Raw genomic sequence first — 21,542 nt, forward strand, 5'->3', positions numbered from 1 at the left:
TTTTGTTTTTAATCCTGTTTGTGTGGTGTATCACACTTATTGACTTGCATGTTTTAAACTATCCCTGCATCCCCGGTATGAAGCCCACTTGATCATGGTGGATTATCTTTTTGATATGCTGATGGATTCATTTAGCTAGTATTTTCTGAGAATTTTTACATCTATGTTCACGAGGGATATTGATCTGTAGTTTTGTTTTATTGTTTTCTTCTTTCTTGGTTTGGTATTAGGGTGATACTGGCTTCATAGAATGATTTAGGGAGGATTCCTTCTTTCTCTGCCTTTTGGAATAGTTTCAGTAGGACTGGTACTAACTCTTTGAGTATCTGATAGAATTCAGCTGTGAATCCATTTGGTCCTGGACCTTTTTTTGGTGGCATCTTATATTACCATTTCAATCTCACTGCTTGTTATTGGCCTGTTCGGAGTTTGTTTCTTCTTGGTTTAATCTAGGAGGGTTGTATATTTCCAGTTCCAGGAATTTATCCATCTCCTCTAGGTTTTCCAGTGTGTGTGTGTAAAGGTGTTCATAGTAGCCTTGAATGATCTATTGTATTTTTGTGTGGTATCAGTTGTAACATCTCCAGTTTGATTTTTTTTTTTTTTTTTTTTTTTTTTTTGAGATGGAGTTTCACTCTGTCACCCAGGCTGGAGTGCAGTGGCATGATCTCAGCTCACTGCAAGTTCTGCCTCCCAGATTCATGCCATTCTCCTAACTCAGCCTCCTGGGTAACTGGGACTACAGGCACCCGCCACCACATCTGGCTAATTTTTTGTGTTTTTAGTAGAGACGGGGTTTCACCGTGTTAGCCAGAATGGTCTTGATCTCCTGACCTCATGATCTGCCCGCCTTGGTCTTCCAAAGTTGCTGGGATTAAAGGCACGAGCCATTGCGCTCAGCCTCCAGTTTCATTTCTAATTGAGCTTTTAGAATTTTTTTTTTTTTTTTTGAGACAGTTTCCCTCTGTTGCCCAGGTTGGAGTGCAGTGGTCGCATGATCACGGCTCACTGCGAACTCTGCCCCTCTGGTTCAACCAATTCTCTGCCTCAGCCTCCTGAGTAGCTGGGATTACAGGCACCCGCCACCACTCCAATTTTTTTTTTTTTTTTTTTTTTTTTTTAGACAGAGTCTCCCTCTGTTCCATAGGCTGGAGTGCAGTGGCGCGATCTCAGCTCACTGCAAGCTCCGTCTCCCAGGTTCACACCATTCTCCTGCTTCAGCCTCCCGAGTAGCTGGGACTACAGGTGCCCGCCACCACATCTGGCTAAGTTTTTTGTATTTTTAGTAGACACGGGGTTTCACCGTGTTAGCCAGGATGGTCTCGATCTCCTGACCTTGTGATCAGCCCGCCTCGGCCTCCCAAAGTGCTGGGATTACAGGCGTGAGCCACCACGCCTGGCCATGCCTGGCTAATTTTTGTATTTTAAGTAGAGACGGGGTTTCACCATCTTGGCCAGGCTGGTCTTGAACTCCTGACCGTGTGATTCACCTGCCTCGGCCTCCCAAAGTGTTGAGATTACAGGCATAAGCCACCACATCCAGCCCAATTTTATTTAACTTTTAAAAGAATCAGCTTTTTGTTTCATTTCTCTATTGTGGGTTTTTTGTTTCAATTTCATTTAGTTCTATTCTGATGCTGATTATTTCTTTTCCTCTGCTGGGCTTGGGTTGGTTTCTTCTTGTTTGTCTAGTTCCTTGAGGTGTAACCTTTAGATTGTCTATTTTTGCTCTTTCAGACTTCTTGATGTAGGCATGTAATGCTATGAGCTTTCCTCTTAGTACTGCTTTTGCTGTATCCCGGAGGTTTTAATGAGTTGTGTCACTATTATCATTCAGTTCAAATCTTTAAAATTTCCATCTTGATTTCATTGTTAACCTAGTGATCATTCAAGAACAGGTTATGTAATTTCCATGTATTTGCATGGTTTTGGGTGTTCCTTTTGAAGTTGATTTCCAGTTTTACTCCACTGTGGTCTGAGCAAGTACTTGATACAATTTTGATTTTCTTAAATTTGAGAACTGTTTATGTCCTTTTGCTTTTTAACTTATGTTTCTATTTATATCTTACTGTATGTCTTAATGTTGTTGCTATTTTTGATTGGTTCACCTTTTAGTGTTTCTACTTAAGAGTAGTTTACACACCACCGTTACTGTGTTTTTCTGTGCACTTAACTATTACCAGTAAGTTTTGTACCTTCAGATGAATTCCTGTTGCTCCTCAACATCCCTTTCTTTCTGATTGAAGTACCCCTTTTAGCATTTCCTATAGGGCAGATCTGGTGTTGAAATCCCTCAGCTTTTGTTTGTCTGGAAAAGTCTTTCTCCTTTTTTGAAGGTTATTTTTACCGGGTATATTATTCTAGGGTAATTCTTTTTTCCTTCAGCACTTCAGATGATCTCTCCTGGCCTGTATGGTTTCCACTGAAAAGTCTGCTGCCAGATGTATTGGAGCTCCATTCTATGTTATTTTTCTCTTGCTGCTTTTAGGATCCTTTATCCTTGACGTTTGAGAGTTTGATTATCAAATGCCTTGAGGTACTTGTCTTTGGGTTAAATCTACTGTAACCACCTTATACTTAGATATTGATATCTTTCTTTAGGTTTGGGAAGTTTTGCTATCTCTTTGAGTGAATTTTGTACCATTATCTCTTTACCTCGTCTATAAGGACAGTAACTCTTAGATTTGCCCTTTTGAGGCTATTTTCTAGATTTTGTAGGCATGCTTCTGTGTTTTCTTTTTTATGATACTTTAAGTTCTAGGGTACATGTGCACAACGTGCAGGTTTGTTACATATGTATACATGTGCCATATTGGTGTGCTGCACCTGTTAACTCGTCATTTACATTAGGTATATGTGTTTTCTTTTATCTCCTCTGACTATGTATTTTCAAACAGCCTGCCTTTGAGCTCAGTAATTCTTCTGCTTGATTTAATTCTGCTCTTAAGAGACTCTGATATATTCTTCAATATGTCAATTGTATGTCTCAACTCCAGAATTTCTACTTGAATCTTTTTAATTATTTCCATCTCTCTGTAGAATTCATCTACTAGAATTCTCAATTCTCTGTTATCTTGAATTTGAGTTTCTTCAAAATAGCTATTTTGAATTGTCTGAAAGGTCACATATCTATTTCTCCAGGATTGGTGCCTGGTGCCTTATTGAGTTCATTTGCTGAGGTCCGTGTTCTCCTGGATAGTCTTGATGCTTGGGGAAGTTCATGAGTGTTTGGGCATTGAAAGTTAGGTTTTCGTTATTGTCTTCGCCATCCAGGCTTGTTTGTATTCATCTTCCTTGGGAAGGCTGTTCAGGTGTTCAGAAGGACTTCGGTATTGTGATCTAAGTCACATCTGCATCAGGGGACATCCCAAGCACAGTAATACTATGGTTCGTGCAGATTCATAGTGATATCACTTTGGTGATCTTGGTATGATCCAGAAGACTTCTGGTTTACCAGGCAGAGAGTCTTGTTCACTTACTTTCTGTCTCTCTCTGTGCTGAGCCACCTGGATCTGGGTTTGGGGTGACACAAGCACCCCTGTGGTGATGACCAATGGGACCGCACTGGGTCAGACCTGAAGCCAGCACAGCACTGGGTCTTTCCCAAGGCCCACTGTGACCACTACCACGCTACCACCTATGTTGGATCAAGGTCCTAAGGCTCTGCCATCAAGTGTCAAAGCAGCCAGACTGGTGTCCTTCCCTTCAGGAGCAGTAAGTTCCCCCAGGCCCTGGGCAGGTGCAGAGAATGCCATTCAGGGGTCAGGGACTAGAGTCAAAAATCATAGAAACCTACCTGGTATTCTGTTGTACTGTGGCTAAGCTGGCACTCAAACCACATGATGCAGACCTTTCTCACTCTTCCCTTCCTTTTCTTCTTTTTATTTATTTTTTGAGACAGTCTTGCTCTGTCGCCTAGGCTGGAGTGCAGTGGTGCAATCTCGGCTCACTGCAACCTCCACCTCCTGGGTTCAAGCGATTCTCGTGCCTCAGCCTCCCAAGTAGCTGGGATTGCAGGTGCCCACCACCACAGCCAGCTAATTTCTAGTAGAGGTGGGGTTTCACCAGGTTGGCTGGATCTCCTGACCTCAAGTAATCCACCCGCCTCGGCCTCCCAAAGTCCTGGGATTCTAGGGGTGAGCCACCGCATCCTGTCCCCTTCTCTTTCTACACATAGAGGAGCCTCACCCCCTGGCCACCACCACCACAGGCCCATAGGGAGTACTGCTAGGCTACTGCCAATGTTCCCTTAAGGTCCATGGGCTCTTCAGTCAGCTTGTGGTGAATGCTTCCAGGCCTAGGAATTACCCTTCAGGGCAGCGTGCTCCACCTTGGCCCAAGGCAGGTCCAGAAATGCCATCCACGAGCCAAGGCCTGGGATTAGGGACCCCAAAAGCCTGCTTGGTGCTCTACCCCACTGTGGTTGAACTGGTACCTAAGGTGCAAGACAAAGTCCCCTTGACTTTCCCTCTACTTTTCTCAAGCAGGAGTCTCTCGCCATAGCCACAACAGCTGGGAAATATGCTGGTTCTCACCTGAAGCCAGCATCTCTGAGTCCACTGAAGGCCCTCGACATTCTACCTGGGTATTATTGCTGGTTCTTCAGAGCCCAAGGGCTCTTTAGTCAGTAGGTGATGAATCCTGACTGGGCTGGGTCCTTCCCTTCAAAGCATCAGGTTTCCCTTCTGGCCCAGGGTATGTCTAGAAATGTCATCCAAGAGCTAGGGCCCAGAATGGGGGCCTCACAACCCTGACTCTTGTCCTGTCCTACTGTAGCTGAGCTGGTATCCAAGATAAAAGACAAAGTCTTCACTCTTCCTTCTTTTCTCCTGAAGCAGAAAGAAGGGGCCTCTTTTGGAGCTTTGAGCTGTGCTGCCTTGGGTTGGGGTGATGTAAGCACTCTCTTAGCTACCCTGACTGGTGCCTCAGTAGATCATGTCCCCTGCCGCTCCACCTCCAGTTTACGAGCTCTGAGCTCAGATCAGCATTAGGACTTACCTAGGGATTGCAGTCTTTGTAGCCTAGACTGTTTCTCAGGTTCACTTAGGGCCACAGAGCACTCCAGCCCATGGTGGTGAGGCTTTGCAGAACTTGAACTCTGACCACTGGGATGGGCAATTCCCCTCTGTCTAGGGCCAGAATCAAATGTTCCCCCTGTGGGTGGCCATCAGCTGAGTACAGCCCAGGTCTGCTTTCTGCTGTGACAGGGCAGTGCTGATTTTTATGCAAAGCCTCACAGTTGCTGTGCTCTCCCTCTCCCAACTGCACAGATTCTCCGTGCCATGCAGGGGTGGGAGAAGGGTGACGTCAGCAATTCAAGACTGTTTTTCCCACCTTCAGTGCCTCTTTCAGCAATAGAAAGTAAAAACCAGACACTGAGTGCTCACCTGATGTTTGGTTCCTATGAAGGTGCTCCCTTTGTACAGATACTTGTCAAACTTAGTGTTCCTCTTGTAGGGATGATCAGTGGAGGCCTCTATTTGGCCATCTTACTCTATGCTTGGTTAAATGTTTCAAGTGTCATTCCTTGGAATAAAGTTCCCACCAAAAGACTAAATTTTTAGGGAGCACTTGCTGTGATAGAACAGTATGAAGAGCCAATCTGAGTCTAACAGCATCGAAAAGCTCCAAAAGAAACTTCACATCAAATACAATTAAGTTTATTTGCACTAAGACTGATTCACAAATTGTGCAGCACTCAATCAGAAGGGGTTCAGCGAGCTCTGCTGCAGCAGTGTGAGCAGTGAGCTTTTATAGGCCGATGCGAACTAGGACAAAATACATTTGCTCTATTTAAGTGGAAGAACCCTAGTTGGTAACTGGTAGTTTCTGATCGGTAAAGTCTCCGGCTTTGCTTTACTGTTTACATTGGGCTTTGCTTTGCCTGCATAGGAACCTAAAGCTCTGGAGTCATCTCCCCAGCAATGGCCTCTCAATGAAAATTTTTTGCACCTAGGATAGAATTCAGTTCTGTTAACCTAGATCTTATTGAAAAAAATACCTAAATTGACCATTCAAGTTGATAATTGTAACATTTCAATGGGAGATAGCACAGATTTACATAAGTTGATCTTTAAAGTTTTATGCTAGGTCTTATCATTCTTTTCCAGGTTAAAGCCAATTCACAAGGAGACTGGTCAAGAGAAATAAGAGAATTACCGTTACTTAATGCAATGCCGCTACATAGTTGGCTCATACTCCATAGTAGGAGCAGTCACAGGGAAGCCATGTCCTTAAAGAGTCATCTACAGAGTGTCACAGCCCCCATGGGCATAACTATGAAACCAGCAGAAATGTAAGTAGAGCAGAAATTACTTCCAATTTGAAAATCAGTTAACAATCTTAAAGTATAACAACTAAAATATTGTAGGAATTGGTCACTGTATGAAAACCTTAAAAGTCTGTAAAGTCTAATCTCTAGTCAAAAAATATTAAAACAGACTTTGTGATATATGGTTTACAGCTATTAAGATACATGTTGTAGAAGGTATGAGAATTAAGAACTTGATGTGAATAGATGGAGAATATTAAGCATTCTCAGTCATGTTTCCAAAAACTGAACTGAAACTTTCCAGAGCAGTTTCAGGTTTACAGCAAAATTAAGAGGAAGTTACAGAGACTTCTCATATATATCCTGCCCCCAATAATGCATAGACTCCCCCATCAACATCCCCTATCAGTGTGGTACATTTGTTGCAGCTGATGAGCCTACATTGAAATATCATAATCACCCAAAGTCCGTAGTTTACAATAGGGTTCACTCTTGGAGTTGTACATTCTACTGGTTTGGACAAATGTATATGACTTGTATCCACCATTGGTTTCATGCAGAGTATTTGTCACTGCCCTAAAAGTCTGCTGTGTGTCACCTAATTATCCCTTTCTACCACCACCTACCCTTTTCGTCACAACCTCTGAGGACCACTATTGTTTTGTTTTGTTTTTTTACCATCTCCATGGTTTTGGCTTTTTAGAATGTCATCTAGTTAGACTCACACAGTATTCAGTGTTCTCAGCCTTGGCTTCTTTTGCTTCGTACTTGGATGATAAAATCTATAGAACAAACTCTCAGGGCACAAGTTTACCTGTATAACAAACCTGCATGTGTATCCCTGAACCTAAACGTTTTCTTTTTTTTAAAAAAGGGGTAGGTTCTGGTTAAGTAGCGTCTCCTGAGGGCAGGGCCTGTTAGGAAATCAGGGCCCTGGTGTATTTCACAATAGTTTATTTTCTCCTCTCCCTGCTGGAAGCACTAAACAATCTTCCTCTGGTATTTATTGCGAGGACCTGGTCAAGTTCCTAGAGGTAAAACTCTCAAAATTGTGGGGAGCCTCCTATGACTGGGTATACCTGGAGTTTTTAACCCTCACAGTTGTCCATGCTGAGCCCGCTGTAATTCATCAGTTATAGTTCAGGTCACCTGACACAGGAACTGTTATCCTGGGAAGTTTCTTGAGTCTTTGTTCCAGCTAGCCAGGACTCCCTATTTTGCTTATTTGTCTCTTCAATATAGACAAATATTGACAAATCACAGGCAGTGATTTGCCCTGTGTCCTCACCTCTCTTGAAAATCCTAGGAGAACTGTTCATTTTTTTCAATCTGTTTAGCGTTTGACTTGTTAGGACAGAGTAGTGACTTCAAAGCTCCTTACAAGTAGAATCGGAAACTGAAAGTCTACTGTCTTTTTTTTTTTTTTTGAGACAGAGTCTCGCTCTGTCACCCAGGCTGGAGTGCAGTGGCTGGATCTCAGCTCACTGCAAGCTCTGCCTACCGGGTTTACGCCATTCTCCTGCCTCAGCCTCCCGAGTAGCTGGGACTACAGGTGCCTGCCACCTCGCCCGGCTAGTTTTTTTGTATTTTTTAGTAGAGACGCAGTTTCACCATGTTAGCCAGGATGGTCTCGATCTCCTGACCTCGTGATCCGCCCATCTCGGCCTCCCAAAGTGCTGGGATTACAGGCTTGAGCCACCGCGCCCGGCTGTCTTTTTTCTTTTAAACATACTTTCTACTGAAATGCATATCTTGCCTTTTTATCATGTCTTACTTTATATTTAATTAGCTGTCTGAGATGTTTATCATGTTTCACTGGTCAGTACCTTTTGAATATGCATGCTATATTTTTTAGGATTGAAGTAGATGGGGATGCTAACTCCTATATAAACACATTACGGAAATATACCAGACCAACACTGCAGATGGTAAGTGTCTAGTTGATACATGCACAGTCTTTAGTTATTGTTCTAAACCATTTTGATAAGTATTTTAGAATTCAAAATGTTGTCATTGGTTTCCTGAACTTGCCAATGAAAGTAGATTAACCTGTATTCATATTGCTGAATACAAACTTTCATGGTTTAGCTATTCCTGAATATCACAATCTTAAGCTAATTTTCTCAGGCTTGGGGACCTGTAATTACTTTTAAAATCTCCTAACTTGAAAAAAACACACCATACAAGTGTAAAGTAGTGTGGGTATTAACAATCACCACATTCATTAACTTTCATCCCCAGATGTAACCTGCCAAGTCTGTGATCACGATCTTCTAGCCTGTGTTATTCTTCTTGTCTGGTGTTTTTTTTCTTTTTCTTTTCTTTTTTTTTTTTTGAGACGGAGTCTTGCTCCATGGCCCAGGCTGGAGTGCAGTGGTGTGATCTCAGCTCACTGTAACCTCTACCTCCTGGTTCAAGCAATTCTCCTGCCTCAGCCTCCTCAGTAGCTGGGATTACAGGCGCCTACCATCACACCCCACTAATTTTTGTATTTTTAGTAGAGATGGGGTTTCACCATGTTGGTCAGACTGGTCTCGAACTCCTGACCTCAAGTGATCCACCCGCCTTGGCTTCCCAAAGCACTGGGATTACAGGCATAAGCCACCGTGCCTGGCAATTCTTGCCTGGTATTTTTCTAGGAGCCTGTTCTTTCCTTTCTTCCATTCAGTGTCTTAGACCAAGTTGTCGTTATGTTTTATCTGAATTACTACAGCAAATTCTTCTTATTATTATTTTTTGAGATAGAGTCTCGCTCTGTCGCCCAGGCTGGAGTGCAGTGGTGCGATCTCAGCTCACTGCAAGCTCCACCTCCTGGGTTCACGCCATTCTCCTGCCCCAGCCTCCCAAGTAGCTGGGACTACAGGTGCCCGCCACCATGCCCGGCTAAATTTTTTGTATATTTAGTAGAGACGGGGTTTCACCGTGTTAGCCAGGATGTCTTGATCTCCTGACCTCGTGATCAGCCTGCCTCGACCTCCCAAAGTGCTGGGATTACAGGCGTGAGCCACTGTGCCCGGCCCCTTGAGCCTGTTTTTAACCCATCCTTGTCAACACAGTGATAAGTTCCTGGAAACTGAATAGGATGGAAATGATATTGCAGGCTTAAGCAATTGATGTATATTGCCAAATTGCCTCTTGCAGCAATTGCTGTAATTTATAATTATAATTTATAACATTAATGTTAACTATAATTTACAACATCAATATTAACTATAATTTACAACACTATAATTTAAACTTAACAATTTAATGTTAATTATAGTTTGTAATGTTAATTATAATTTGTTCTACACATTCGCCCTTCCAATTATTTAATGTAACTAATAATTATAACTAATGTAATTATAATTTTCTAATAAATACATACAATATAATTGATATAATTATGTTATAATTAATAACATGGCTCTAGACCCTTCACCCTCTTGGGTTCAAATATTTTCTTAATAAATTGACTCTAGCTTGTCAGTCTTCCACCTAAGTTGCCTGCTCCAGATGGTTTTTCTTTCCTATATCACTGTTGTTGTATCTTATGGAATGTCATGTTGGCTGGTTTTCAAGGTGATTTGTATCCTGCCCAATGATGACAAACACAGATATGACAGTATAAAAAGATACCTATGTACCAAATGCCCAATTCCAAGCCAATGTGTAGTGAAAAAGACCTTAGAAAAAGTCCAGGCAAGAACCATTGTCACCAAGATTGCCCAGCAGATGAATTGCAAGATGGGAGGAGCCCTCTGGAAGGTGGAGACTGATGTACGTTGTATTTCATTGACTTCATTTAACTTATATCTAATAAAACTTAAGATTCTCTTAATTGTTAATGCTTAAATTTTGCTCATGTTCTAACTCTAGTACCTTTTCAAAAAAAACTTAAGGTACAAAGAACAATGTTCGTTGGCATTGATTGTTTCCACGATATCGTAAATCGACAGAAATCAATAGCAGGATTTGTGGCAAGTACCAATGCTGAATTAACAAAGTAAGTAAGCTCTGGTAGATATTGTTTAGTTGGTAGCTGACTGTGGACCAAACAGAAAAGATGAACCTAATTAATATTTGTTAACTCAAGAGGTTGGGAATTTGACAGATGAGTTATTCTTAGTCATGTGCTCTCCTGATTTTGCTGGCAAAGTTATGTTCCCAGAACATTTTTGCACGGTTGGCTGCTCTGCATCATTTTCCATTGCTGCCTAACATACCACAAACGTGGCAGTTGATGACAATGCCCGTCTCTATCTGCACAGTTCTTCTCACCAGACACCTGGTAGTTCACAGCTCTCAGGACCTTACAAGGCATAAATGAAGGTATCAGCCAAGCCACATTATCATCTGGAGGCTGGGCAGCCCTCCCCTTCCAAGCTCATGTCATTGTGGCTGAATCCATTTCTTTGTGGTTGGATGACAGAGGTCCTTGTTTTTTTTTTCGTTGTTGGCTGTCAGCTGCAGGCCAGTCTTGATTTCTCTCACATAGCAAACCCCTCTCCATCTTCCAACCCGCCAGGGCACATTGAGCCCTTGTTCTGTGTTGAATCTGACCACCTCTCCTGCCATCAGCCAGAAAAAACATCCCTGCTTTTAAAGGAGCTCATGTAATTACAAATGACCCATTTGGAAAACCTTTATCATAAAGTCAATGGAGCCATATAGCATAACATAATCACAGGGGTGGTATCCTGCCGTGATCACAGGCTCCAGGGATTAGAACAGGTAGAGTTCTGTCTACCACAGGCTCTGATCAGTAAATGTCTTAAATGGATATCATTAACACATAGTGAAATATTGGAGATGTGCATGGGTAAAGAGACATTGAAACATAATAAGTGGTCAGAGATCTGTAAGTATAAGATCTTGTCTTCATATACTTGCATGTGATGTACTTCCGAGAGGAGATGTGTGTCTATATCCCATGCTCTTGTTTTCTCCCAGGGCCCTTTTATTTTCTGTTCTCAGAGTAGAAACCACGCTGTACCTTGAAATAAGTTTGCAGTCTTAAGTTTGCCGTCCTTTGCGCATTACTTGATGTGTGACCACTGCAAATTACCTCTATGTTTAACAATGATCGTGGCCCACTAGGTATAATTCAGGAATAGCTTTTAAGGAAGATCCATCTTTATTTCCATAGATGATTACTTTTTTTCCAGTCATATTCTGCTTCAATATGATAACACTGTTTTGTTCTACTTTTTGTTTGAAAATAACAATCATAGGGAAAAATTATACTTTCAATTATTCGACAGATGCTTTTTCAAGTAATAAACTTATTTTAATAGTGTAAAATCTGCTTTCCAATCAACGAAAGAAAAACTTCCAGAAAAATTATGAAAACAGCCAATACCTTGAACAAAGAGAAACACACATAGCTAAGTAAATATTACAATTACGTACTCCAAACCCAAGAAAGCACAGACCATCACGAACCAAATCATTCTTGGAGCTGTCAACAGATTTTTCTGAGTGGCTGCCATGTTCCGATGCTGACACTGGCAGTGAAAATGTGGAGCCAAGACGCCTGGTCATACTCTATGAATTAAATCCTAGTGAGAAGAGGCAGACAGACAGATACATCACAATATGTCAGGTGGTCAGATGAGGTTACTCTGAAGTAAACAAGAATGCAGTAAGGGGATAGAAACTTGAGACAGCATACCATTTTACTGGATATGTTGAAGTTGTCACAACAGCTGCCACCATTCCAAAGCAAACCCCTTCCTCAGTGAGGGGGGACATGTAGGAGCCACTGTTGAGAGCATTGATCCCAAAGCAGGAGCCACGGGGAGCACAGGGTTTTCATTTTATTGCACTCCCCCGTAGGCGAAACTGCAGTCGTCTTGTACAATAAAGCATGATTAATTTGTAGTAATGTGAATAAATGCTTCCATTCTATTTGACTATTTGTATGCACTCAGAATTTTCTAAAATGCCTAAGATCAAAAGAGACCAACCAAGACTTTGATCTCTGTGGCAATATGAATTGATGCTAAAATGTCCTCAACTACTGATAATAATATTTTTTTGCTCATAGATTAATGCAGACTCAAAATGAGATTTTAAGAATCTTGTTTTCCAAACTGGTGGTTTGTTTTTTCTGTGAACAGGTGGTACTCTCAATGTGTCATCCAGAAAACAGGAGAAGAGCTTGTGAAAGAGCTGCAGACCTGCTTGAAAGGTTAGTGTCTTGTAGCGGTTGGGGAACCCGACACTATACAAATAGTTCTCCACCAGTCGACCTGTTGCCTCCAGAGGACACTTGGCAAATGACTGAACCTTTAGTGTTTGGGATCTCAACTGGGGTGGAGGTGGTACTGCCATTGAGTCCTAGTGGATAGAAGACAAAGATGCCGCTAAACATCCTAGCATGCATAGGTTGACCCCATCTCTACCACCTCCACCACGAATTCTCTGGATCAAAACTTCCATAGTGCTGTTGCTGAGGAACCCCGGAATAGACAGGACTCATGCAGTAAAACTGCCCTGAAAGCTACAGTGTTGGGAATAGACAGAACTTAAGCAGTAAAATTGCCCTGAAAGCTGCAGTGTTAAAAGATGGACTTAGAATTTGTCAAAAGCAGCAAAGGCTAGTTTGTTCCAAGTTACGGTTTATTTACACAAGCTTCTGATTTCCTCTCAGCTGCCCTGGATGTCTGGTGTAAAAATGAATCATCGATGCCACATTCTGTTATTGTGTATCGGGACGGAGTGGGAGATGGTCAGCTTCAAGCATTGCTTGACCATGAAGCGAAAAAGATGTCGACCTACTTAAAAACCCTCTCTCCTAACAAGTAGGTTGTATTAATTGTAAAGTATAGTGACTCATCCCTGTAATCCCAGCACTTTGGGAGGTCAAGGTGGGCAGATCACTTAAGTCCAGGAGTTCAAGACCAGCTTAGGCAACGGAGAGAGACCCTATCTCTACAAAAAATAAAAAAATTAGCTGAGCCTGGTGGTGTGTGCCTGCAGTCCCAGCTACTCAGAAAGCTGAGGTGGGCAGGTCACTTGAGCCTAGGAGCACTGCACTCATACCTGGGTGACACAGTGAGACCTTGTCTCAAAAAAAATCGTACTGTGAAGATTTTAGCTTGACAGTTTAGTCTTTGAAAAAAAATCTGATGTTTTTTAGGGGGAAACACCAATACAATGTGTGATGAGAGTAGGCGCTTGATATAAATAGTGGCTTCTGTGAATGAGAGTAGGAGCTTGATATAAATAGTGGCTTCTGTGGATGGGTCGGGGGAGCGCGGGGAAGACCCTTCTGCTTTGATTTTGCGTTCCACACCCAAGTCAGAATGCAAAGCAGAACTGGACCTGGCAGGAGCAGACTGCTTTCACCATAAAGCTCCAGCTGAATCTTCCTACTTTATTTCAAGTCTTGCTGTAGGAGGGCTTGTTAACCTCAGATAATCATAGAAATCCATGAACAGCCCGGCATGGTGGCTCACGCCTGTAATCCCAGCACTTTGAGAGGCGGAGGCGGGTGGATCACTTGAGGCCAGGAGTTTGAGACCAGCCTGGCCACCATAGCAAAACCCCATCTCTGCTAATAAAAACACAAAAATTAGCCAGGCGTGGTGGTGCACACCTGTAATATCAGCTACTTGGGAGGCTGAGCCATGAGAATCGCTTGAACCTGGGAGAGGGAGGTTGTAGTGGGCCGAGATCATGCCACTACACTCCAGCCTGGGGGACAGAGTCAGACTCTATCTCAAAGAAAGAAGAAATCCATGAACATAGCCTGCCAACAGTTCACATTTATCCTGGACTTTTGTGTGTCTCCACACTGGAGGAGCCAGCTGGAGGGAATCTCCAGCCCTAAGACTTACAAAACCTGGAAAACTCCATTTTGGAAAACTCCTGTTTCCTGAGGGCCCGCTGCCCAGCCGGGATTGTAGGAATGATCCTAAAGTTGTGAGGAAGGGACCCTTCTCCTGGGATGTGGGTGACTATGAATAAATACCTCCTCATTTACTGCTTCAATTGGGCACATGGAGCTTAGACAGTAAAATTAGGGTGTAAGGAGGGCTGCTGCCCATTCTTCTTAATGGGTCCCAAATGTAAAACAGATGTTTTAATACACTGTATACTTCTGAGGTAAGACTGAGTAAACCTAGAGACACTTACCCTAATTTTTTTAAGTTTCACTCTAGCTTTCATTGTGGTGAAGAAACGAATAAACACTAGATTTTTTCTTAAGCGTGGAAGCGATTTTCAAAATCCACCTCCAGGAACAGTTATTGACATAGAGTTGACTAGGAATGAATGGTAAGTCACCTGTATTTTTTGTATCTGGATCTATAATTTTCTCAATTTGCTTCAGTTCAGCACAATCACTTAATTCCAATAAATTTACTTTAAAGCATTTCTGATTCTTTTTTTTTTTTTGAGACGCAGTCTTGCTCTGTCGCCCAGGCTGGAGTGCAGTGGCCAGATCTCAGCTCACTGCAAGCTCGGCCTCCCAGGTTTACGCCATTCTCCTGCCTCAGCCTCCCAAGTAGCTGGGACTACAGGCACCCGCCACCTCGCCCGGCTAGTTTTTTGTATTTTTTTAGTAGAGACGGGGTTTCACTGTGTTAGCCAGGATGGTCTCGACCTCCTGACCTCGTGATCCGCCCGTCTCAGCCTCCCAAAGTGCTGGGATTACAGGCTTGAGCCACCGCGCCCGGCCCATTTCTGATTCTTTAGAACTAATTTGGTCTGTTTTTTTACTATTGGGTAGAGATTCCTCATTTGGATCTAGAAATTGTGATTAGTCTTCTGGTTGTCGAAGTTCCTTCATCAAACATTTGTAAATGTCTGTGACCACATAAGAGTTAACTTCAGTGTGGCCCTAAAACCCTTTAAATTATGAATACAAAAGATAGCAAGTGATGTTTATATTGACAATTTGGAGTCATCACAAATTGAATTATATTGAATATATCATGACCATCAAAATGTTTATGCAGTAGCCTAAGAGGTTATCTGTCTGTCTGTCTGTCTGTCTCTGTCTGTCTATCTGATGGAGTCTTGCTCTGTTGCCCAGGCTGGAGTGCAGTGGCACAATCTCAGCACACTGTAACCTCTGCCTCCCAGGTTCAAGCAATTCTCCTGCCTCAGCCTCCTGAGTAGCTGGGATTACAGGTGCCTGCCACCACACCTGGCTAATTTTTTGTATTTTTAGTACAGACGGGGTTTCACCATGTTGGCCAAACTGGTCTCGAACTCCTGACCTCAAGTGATCCACCCACCTTGGTGACCCAAAGTGCTGGGATTACAGGCGTGAGCCACCACGTCCAGCCAGAGGTTTCTATTTTTAAAATGTCTTTCCTCTTTAAAATAGCAGTGTGGGGCTGGGCGTGGTGGCTCATGCCTGTAATCTCAGCACTTTGGGAGGCCAAGGCAGGCGGATCATGAGGTCCAGAGATCAAGAGCATTCTGGCTAACATGGTGAAACCCCATCTCTACTAAAAATACAAAACATTAGCCAGGCGTGGTGGTGGGTGCCTGTAGTCTCAGCTACTCAGGAGGCAGAGGCAGGAGAATGGTGTGAACCTGGGAGGTGGAGCTTGCAGTGAGCAAAGATTGCACCACTGCACTCCAGCCTGGGCAACAGAGCGAGACTCTGTCCCAAAACATAAAAAAATAAAAAAATAAACAGCAGTGTGAAAAAAGAGACCAGTTTCTTTCATGTGAAACATTTTGTATGACACTTATTCTTTGTGATCCTGAACAAAGAAATGATGTGTTCAGAAAGTAATACCGAATAGGCTACAAAATAGTTTCACATAGTCAGCCCTGTTGTTCATGGACGCAAGGAAAGTAATTCCAAACAGTGATTTAGAAGTCTTTTTCTTGTTATGAGGATGTAAGTCATTATGAGTGAGAGCCAGCCTTTAAGACATTAAGATTAAGGCCGGGCGCGGTGGCGCAAGCCTGTAATCCCAGCACTTTGGGAGGCCGAGACGGGCGGATCACGAGGTCAGGAGATCGAGACCATCCTGGCTGACTAACACGGTGAAACCCCGTCTCTACTACAAAATACAAAAAACTAGCCGGGCGAGGTGGCGGCGCCTGTAGTCCCAGCTACTCGGGAGGCTGAGGCAGGAGAATGGCGTGAACCCGGGGGGCGGAGCTTGCAGTGAGCCGAGATTGCGCCACTGCACTCCAGCCTGGGCGACAGAGCGAGACTCCGTCTCCAAAAAAAAAAAAAAAAAAAAAAGACATTAAGATTAGACACAACTTCCAGAAGATGAAATGGTTAGAGACATTCTATATAAAAATGTACTGAAAAAAGAAAAGATATAAAAAGGAATAAAGGCCGTAAGAATGTCTAATGAAGAGGTCAATTTGTATTTGAATATCTAACAAACATGAATATAGTCAAAATGAAGAAAAATCAGTGGAAGGGTTAAAGAGTAGGTTAGACATAAAAGAAAACAAATTGTTAACTGGAACATATGTTCACAAAATTCCCATAATGCAGTGGAGAGCCATAAAGATGTGGAAGATATGAAAAAATGTTTAGAAAAATGTAAGGCAAAATAAGATTTACTCTATATCTAATAGAAGTTTTAGTAGTAGATAAGATATGATGGGGGTGTGGTGGGGTGGAGCAACATTCAAAGAGAAAGTCTGAGATTCTGAATCCTCAGATTGAAGAATAACAAGATTTGGGCAAAGATCAGTAAAAGTTCACACTTAGAAATGTTATAGCGAAACTTCAGCAGGCATAAGAAAATGTAAAAGCAACCACAGGAATAATATATTTACAAACAATAAAAATCACATTCAGTAAGAGTAGAAACAAGAATACTATGAAGTATCTTTAAAATGCTTAAAAATAGCCATCAAGCTAGAATTTGATACCCAGCTAACTTATCAAGGGTGACAGTGAAATACAAACATGCTCAGTTTGTGCATATACAGTATATACATTAGCAGATCCACCAGACCCTCACTGAGAGAACTACCCAAAAAGACTGTATTTTAGGAAGAAGGAAATCGAACAGTGAAGGGAGAATGAAATGCAAGCAGCAATGCTGATGAGTTACGATGGAGCATAAAAAAGCCTTGATTTCATAAATGGCAATTTATAGGGTATATTAAAATAAGACCTGGCTGGGCGTGGTGGCTCACACCTGTAATCCCAGCACTTTGGGAGGCCAAGGCGGGTGAATCGCGAGGTCAAGAGTTCGAGACCAGCCTGACCAACATGGTGAAACCCTGTCTCTACTAAAAATACAAAAATTAGCTGGGCATGGTGGTGGGCATCTGTAATCCCAGCTACTCGGGAGGCTGAGGCAGGAGAATTGCTTGAACCCAGGAGGTAGAAGTTGCAGTGAGCTGAGATTGCATCACTGCACTCCAGCCTGGGCAACAGAGTGAGACTGTGTCCAAAAAAAAAAAAAAAACCGTAAAATACTGGATATAACACTTACATGGAAAAGGAGTTATGAGGTTAAAGCTCATAACTTCAGTTATTAGGGAAAATGATAAAGCTTCTGGTGCTTTATACTTAAAGCAGTTATATAAATGAAAGACTTAACGTGAAACCACAGTGGAAATCATGACATTCATACCAAGAGTTAGGAAGAAATGAAGTAAAATGAAGGCAAGGCAGAAACATTTGATCAATCTAGTGCAAGGCAGGAAAGGATTAAAGGGAGGAGCAAATAAAAAGTATCATAAAGTATAACATAAGATTGTAAACATAAAAATAAATTCAATATTTATAACACACATAGATCAATCTTACGGGATGTATTAAGAAGTTTAAATAGAGTCCAGTGATTCTCAGTGAGGGAGCAGGCCTTCATCCCAGGATCTCTGAATGGAATTCTCTACGGCCATATCAGATCAAATGCGCCAATCTTGTTTCTTCCTCTAGGTTTCAGTGCATGTACCTGAAGTCAAAATCCCACGAGAGTTACTATCTCTGTCAGTGATTTAATTGCATTCTATAAATTTGATCTCTCAAATCATTGCTCAGTTAGACAGGTTTCTAAATGCAAAGGAAACTTAGTCTATAGAATAGATTTTTGTAAGCTATTTTAATAAATGTTTTCATTTCAGACATTAGGTTTACTTACTGTACCCTCTTTTGAAAATGAGCTGATACCCACATGTCCTATACTTCCAGGTATGACTTTTTTATTGTGAGTCAGTCTGTGCAAGATGGAACTGTTACCCCCACTCATTATAACGTCATCTATGACACGATTGGCTTGAGCCCAAATACAGTACAGCGTTTAACATACTGTCTATGCCACATGTATTATAATTTGCCAGTAAGTACTTTGTTACTTTTTTCTTCAGATTTTTAAAATGTACTATTCAAGATTGAACAATGTTGGACCTCTGAATTGGCTTCCATGAATTTAAATTTAGGGAAAGTAGATGTAAAGTGAAAAATATTTAGTTGTGGGTTTTTTGTTTTTTTTTTTTTTTCCTACTAAAGGGCATCATTCGAGTTCCAGCGCCTTGCCACTATGCCCACAAGCTGGCTTACCTCGTGGGACAGTCCATTCACCAGGAACCGAATCGTTCCCTGTCAACCCGTCTCTTTTACCTTTGACCTGCAGAGGAAGACCTGATGTGATACTGAAACCACAACGTGTAAACCTGTCTTCTTTTGAAGTAGGATGTCTGAAATATTTTCCTAGGTCCATAGCTTTAAATTCCCATTGTTCTTGATTGGACGTGGGAGAGATTCAGAGTGATATGTTCTACTCTCAGTACTATCACAGACTGATTTTTCCAGAAAGGAGAAATGACAGGGTTTGGCTTGCAGTTTCCCTTTCAAATATGTGATAGAGATCTCATAACAAAACGTGACTGAACATTTTCAAATATGTGATAGAGATCTCATAACAAAACGTGACTGAACATTTTCAAATATGTGATAGAGATCTCATAACAAAACGTGACTGAACATTTTTCACCCCAAGCAGGGCCACTCTAATAATTGAAAAGATGGGACATTTGTCACAGAGAGAGTACATCTGTGAACAAGTAAACTCTACTGAGAAAACTACATCTGCTTTATTTTTGAAACTTTTTTTTGTTAACGGACAGGAAAGGAAGACATAAAAGTAACAACGCCGAATTTCTTTTTAATATTTTGTATTTAGAATTCACCTATTACTGATGAGCTACATAGGAAGCATTGTGTTATTCCTTGTACTGGGGTAGGAAGTTGGATGTATTTTTGGTGGAAAGATCATAAAGAAAGCTTGATTATGCCTGTAATCCCCAGCACTTTTGGAAGCCCAAAGCGAGTGGATCACCTGAGGTCAAGAGTTCCAGACCAGCCTGGCCAATATGGTGAAACCCTGTCTCTACTAAAAATACAAAAATTAGCCAGATGTGGTGGGTACCTGTGATCCCAGCTACTCGTGAGGCTGAGGCAGCAGAATCGCTTCAAGCTGCGAGGTAGAGTTTGCAGCAAGGCAAGATCTTGCCATAGCACTCCAGCCTGGGCAACAGAGTGAGACTCTGTTGCAAAAACAAAACAAAACAAAAAATTGGCAGCTTAGGAACACAAATATTTGTTTTTCCCACAAAGGAGGAAAACTAAGCTCTGTTAATGAACTTGTTTAATTCATTCTATTGCACAGTCCCAGTATGTTATGTTAGCCGGATCAAAATCCAAAGTCTTTAGTAAGTTATTTAAGTGGAGCTATTATGTTTTTCTTGAAAGCAGACTTTTTTCTCTCCACCTAAAAGTATCCTTAATTAGACTCAGGAAACAATTTTTTTTTTTTTAAATGTTGTTGTTGTTTTATATGGAGTCTTGCTCTGTCACTCAGGCTGGAGTACAATGGCGCGATCTCGACTCGCTGCAACCTCAGCCTCTCAGGTTCAAGCGATTCTCCTGCCTCAGCCTCCCAAGTATCTGGAACTACAGGCATGCACCAACACACACAGCTGATTTTTGTATTGTTAGTAGAGACGGGGTTTTGTCATGTTGGCCAGGCTGGTCTCAAACTCCTGACCTCAAGTGATCCGCCTGCCTCAGCCTCCCAAAGTGCTGGGATTACAGGTGTGAGCCACCACGCCTGGCTTTGTTTTGTTTTCTTATACTCAGATAGTGTTATTGTGTGGGTGGGTGTAGGGGTGGGGATTAACTTCAAATATACAAGAAAAGGTATATTTGGAAACAATTGCTTGATTACATATTAGGTTTATAATTTGAACTGGTCTTGTAAGAAATAAAATGGAAAGACTTTAGAATCTAAATGCATTGTAATCTAGGTAATGTCCTCCTGAGCAGTTATTGCCAACGGCAATAAACATTGGGATGGGTCTGTAATGTAAGAAACACTAAGATAAACATGTTCTTAAGTTAGAATCTGATTTATAATGATCAATTTCTAGAGGTCTAAAAACGGTTTCTTGGAAAGAACAAACTGAAAGTAGGCATTAAAACTTTCTGAATGTTCTCTCTAAATACAATATATCATTTATTCCTAACACTGTTAAATTTAAGATGATGTGATTCAGTAAAGTTATTCATGTTAAAATCAGTGATTTTAACATGAGTTAAACATGACTGGCTCTTGTTATTTTTAAAATGTTTTTAGCCTTCCTAATATACTAATTCGTTGCTTTCTAAGATAACTAGAAATACTGCTGTGACCAGGGAAATATCCAATTAGCATATTAGTTCTTTATAAATTGGGTGAAGGAAGCTGGGTATCCAATATTTCCAAGAAAAGTCGCATTTCAGAGGCTTACAGATAAAAATGTAATGTATCACAACACCTCAGTTTCACATTGTTGAGCCAGGGTTGGGAGTGCTAATTAAAGGTCTGTCAGGGCTGGGCGTGGTGGCTCATGCCTGTAATCCCAACACTCTGGGAGGCTGAGATGGGTGGACCACTTGAGATCAAGAGCTCAAGACCATCCTGGCCAACATGGTGAAACCCTGTCTCTACTAAAAATACAAAAATTAGCTGGGCATGCTGGCATATACCTGTAATCCCAGCTACTTAGGAGGCTGAGGCAGGAGAATCCCTTGAACCTGGGAGGCAGAAGTTGCAGTGAAGCAAAATTGCACCACTGCACTCCAGCCTGGGTGACAGAGTAAGACTCCGTCTCAAAAAAAAAAAAAAAAAAAAAAAAAAAAAAAGAAATCCATTTGGCCTACAAAGTAGCAATACAATAATTCAAAAAATGAACTTGACTCTGGCAAATAACATATCGATCCTTGCACTGAATACAGCTCAAAGCTGGACAAAATATTAGAATGTTGAACAGCATCAAAGTGTTAGAAACAAAATGCTTGTTCCCT

General features: G+C 41.7%; 1 protein-coding gene across 2 annotated transcripts in view; it reads left to right on the plus strand.

Annotated features, from left to right (window-relative positions):
- PIWIL3 (piwi like RNA-mediated gene silencing 3) overlaps positions 1 to 19,083 on the plus strand; it is a 40,613-nt gene extending 21,530 nt beyond the window's left edge. The window contains exons 12-20 of one of the 2 annotated variants that reach the window (XM_007975202.3): positions 6,111 to 6,295; positions 8,127 to 8,199; positions 9,806 to 10,030; positions 10,153 to 10,256; positions 12,373 to 12,443; positions 12,906 to 13,056; positions 14,408 to 14,533; positions 18,390 to 18,537; positions 18,708 to 19,083. In XM_007975202.3, the coding sequence (XP_007973393.3) occupies positions 6,111 to 6,295; positions 8,127 to 8,199; positions 9,806 to 10,030; positions 10,153 to 10,256; positions 12,373 to 12,443; positions 12,906 to 13,056; positions 14,408 to 14,533; positions 18,390 to 18,537; positions 18,708 to 18,824 (1,200 nt within the window). In that variant the 3' untranslated portion in view covers positions 18,825 to 19,083. The remainder of the gene's footprint in view (positions 1 to 6,110; positions 6,296 to 8,126; positions 8,200 to 9,805; positions 10,031 to 10,152; positions 10,257 to 12,372; positions 12,444 to 12,905; positions 13,057 to 14,407; positions 14,534 to 18,389; positions 18,538 to 18,707) is intronic. The other variant, XM_038006314.2, reaches the window with a different exon arrangement.
- Positions 19,084 to 21,542: the final 2,459 nt, after the last annotated feature.

This window comes from Chlorocebus sabaeus, chromosome 19 (genome assembly GCF_047675955.1).
Source record: "Chlorocebus sabaeus isolate Y175 chromosome 19, mChlSab1.0.hap1, whole genome shotgun sequence".
Classification (NCBI taxonomy): domain Eukaryota; kingdom Metazoa; phylum Chordata; class Mammalia; order Primates; family Cercopithecidae; genus Chlorocebus; species Chlorocebus sabaeus.